The following is a 3127-nucleotide window of genomic DNA, read 5'->3' as shown; positions in this document are numbered from 1 at the left end:
GTCGTGCTATGGCAGTGGCACCGGACTTACTTGCATAGGCAGGTTGTTGGCCATGGTGAAGCTAGGCATGGGCGGCAGCGCGCTGTACGTGTTTGTGAGCGCTGTGTCCGTTCTGCCCAACATGGAACCTGATGTGAAAGAGGAAACTATAATAGAATAGACAGATAGACGAACGCATTAGTTTAACCACAATTGCAATTGGCGATACAGTCTCAGAGTCTCATTTTCCCAAGAGGATGGGTGAGCGTGAGCGGGTTGGTGGCATTACCGGGGGTGGTCGGTTGAGGGATCGGCTGGTAAACACTTGTGCTGAAACTACTACTGATGGGAATGTGGCTGGGAGTGTTGCTGGCTTGTCTCCGCTGGTTCCTCAGCTTCTCTTCCCTTCTCCACTTGGCCCTTCTGTTAGAAAACCACACCTGGAAATACAGCGTTTGAGAGATGTGAGTGACCTTACAAGGACCAGAGGTGTGGCCCCCCTACCCGTGGAGCTCAAGGCTGCGCTAGTGGAACGCTGCCTTGCGGCGTAGCAAAGTAGTACGTGAAAGCAAACCCCAGCTGCTGTTATTTTCCTGAAGGAGGAGATGGACAAATATCCCATCATAAATAGGGGCTGCCCTGTGCTTTGAGAAGCCAGGAATAACAAAACTAGAATAGTAGTAGTAAAAATAATAATAGTCATAATTGCCCAGCAACTGGATACCTGTATCCTTGCTTCAGGCAGGTCTATTTTAGCAGCTAGTCTCTCTCTTGCAAACACATCGGGATAGTGGGTCCTCTCAAATTCTGCGAAAGGAAAGATTGTTGTGTTAGTTGCAAAGAGTTAATGTGGCTGACTGTAAAGTCAGAGTTATTCCTGCGCTGCCTATGCTCTAAATGCTCTTAAGAAACATTGCCGTAAAGGCAAAGCTGAGCTCCCTCCCTGTGTGTGCGTTAGGAAGGGGTTTGCCTTGCCTGCCGGAGAATGTTGCTGAGGGGATGGGGGGGCTTGGGTGCGATGCTGCATCTTTCAAGAAGCAGCCAAGGCTTCTGCCTCCGCTGAGGGGGTCCCCAAGGCAGCCCTGACCCTGTCACCAAGAAGTGAAATGGCACATCGCTAAATAACAGCAGAAAATAAGAACAAAGATCTGCAGCGGGTTAGAGGCGAGGTGCGCCCAGACCGGTCAGGGAAAAGGGCACCTGCTCCCAGCCCCGGGCAGCGGCAGCGCTGGGGACAGGCAGCGAGCGTGGGGGCAGATGCAGGAGGCTGCTGCCAGCCCCAGCCGCCCTGCCCCTGCCTTCCCAGTGTACGGCAACACAGCACGGCCAGGGTCACAGCACAGGCGGCTGGAGGAGATTTATCCCCGTGAGAGGAGCCTGGGGTGTAACACCAATGTTTCCGTGTGATCTGTGCCCTGCGTATGTTCCCTTCGAAAACCTTTTAACAGCTTTTCGGTGGATGCCGCAGCCATTGATGACTATTTGGAGCTCAATGAACAAAAAAGCATGGAGAGAGGTACAGACTTTAAATATATGCATATATATAAGGCATGTGAATGCCATGTTTCCATTCAGCTCTTAATATAGCCAGGGCACATTTTGCTTTTCTCTCCTGCTTCAGCCATAGGAAAACGTCACTCACCTTTCTCAAGGGCTTCGATTTGCTCTTGGGTAAAGGATGTTCTATTTCTCTGCAGCTTCCTTTTCAGCTGGAGTCTCATTTGGGCCTCGTCTGAATCTTCTCCATTAGAGCTGATGGAGTTAGTGTTTTCCCCTCCTCCCTCTTGTTGCGGACAGCCATCTGCGGAACCAAGAGTTGAAAAGTGAAATGCAGGTACCCTTTTTTTTGAGATCCCTGACAGAGAAATAACGTGATTGGAAACAAGTTCGGCCATGTTTGCTGACACCCTCCCTTAAGAACATCTCGAGTATCAAAGCAGCATTGCACTAATCACACGGGTAACACGGAAACATTTCCATTTCCAGCGTTATCGTAAACATCGGAGATGGGGAATGACGATCGCCTGGTCTTAATTTCATTTTGTTTTTCCTCTGGAATAAATCCTGCATAAAAATACTTTCCCCTGAAAGTGATTCTCTCCATGAATCACTGCTTAAGTGCCATGGCAGTCTCCTCTGTCTGCTGCATTTATTTACCTATTGCTATATTTAAAATAGTGATGTTCACTATTTCAGATTATCTATAATCAGTAATTCCTATCTAATCAATTAGATGTTGATAGGTTTGCAGAAAATGCTATTAAGAAACCAAACCAAGCTTGTAATCTTTTTTAAAAAATATTTATCCAGTTTTTATTTGAATTCTGCACAGTCAATTTCATTTTAAAGGTTGTGAATTTAGAAGTGCCTGCATTGTTCTGCAGTTTTATTCAACTATTGTATGAGTGTGCATTGCCTTGACACCTATTACTGAGCACAGCTGTAATTATATCATCACCAAGAACAGGCTATAATTGCTGAAAATGGAATTTTATATTTAGATAAAAGGACTGTCCATTCTTTGTAATGTGTTGCACCAGAGAAAAGTAAGATTTCTTTTAAAATTTTAACATGTAATTTTAAAAGAAATAGTAGCGAGTTCACTAACTAGCTAAATACGCTCTTCTGCAGCTGAACGGTTGGCATATCATTTAAGCGGTACATTTTTAATTAGGGCATTTCCACCACTTTTAATGTAATTTCTGTCATTAAACAGGGGAAAGTTTCATTGTCCTCTCCTGTCGGGCGGTGGCAGAGATGCGGCCCGGGGCCGGGCGGCTCTGGGGGGCTCTGCGGGCACCCCCGGCCGCCGGGGGGGAGAGAAACGGACGGTTCTGTCGAGGCAGAATCCTTGGCCCTAGATGAGCACTCCCTCTCCTTTCAAAGCATATTTTTCGAGGCGTTTTGATGTCGCATCTAAAGCGGGGAGATGGGATGAGGGACGCAAGGGCTACTTATGCTAATTCCCCTGAAAAGTTACACCAAAAATAAATAGCGACACTCCCGCGACATCCTTTAAATATTGTGGGAAATCAACTTTAAAGTAATATCATTTATAATCGGCGAACAATGGCCCCGGCCTTCAAAGCTCCGGGGGGAATTGTGACAGGATCTGGTGGGACCCTTTCAACCACTTTGAAATGTTTTA

At 46.8% G+C, this 3127-nt stretch overlaps 1 protein-coding gene across 2 annotated transcripts in view; it reads right to left on the bottom strand.

The window, feature by feature from the left end:
• The window catches only part of PAX6 (paired box 6), a 5086-nt gene extending 3306 nt beyond the window's left edge, over window positions 1–1780 (bottom strand). Inside the window, exons 1-4 of one of the 2 annotated variants that reach the window (XM_010078620.1) lie at window positions 1622–1780; window positions 704–786; window positions 269–419; window positions 31–146 (exon numbers count right to left, since the gene is read on the bottom strand). In XM_010078620.1, the coding sequence (XP_010076922.1) occupies window positions 31–146; window positions 269–419; window positions 704–786; window positions 1622–1700 (429 nt within the window). In that variant the 5' untranslated portion in view covers window positions 1701–1780. The remainder of the gene's footprint in view (window positions 1–30; window positions 147–268; window positions 420–703; window positions 787–1621) is intronic. The other variant, XM_010078621.1, reaches the window with a different exon arrangement.
• Window positions 1781–3127: the final 1347 nt, after the last annotated feature.

The sequence above is a fragment of the Pterocles gutturalis genome, unplaced genomic scaffold, assembly GCF_000699245.1.
Source record: "Pterocles gutturalis isolate BGI_N339 unplaced genomic scaffold, ASM69924v1 scaffold8163, whole genome shotgun sequence".
In the NCBI taxonomy this organism is placed as follows: domain Eukaryota; kingdom Metazoa; phylum Chordata; class Aves; order Pterocliformes; family Pteroclidae; genus Pterocles; species Pterocles gutturalis.
This window is presented reverse-complemented; position numbering and strand designations above follow the sequence as displayed.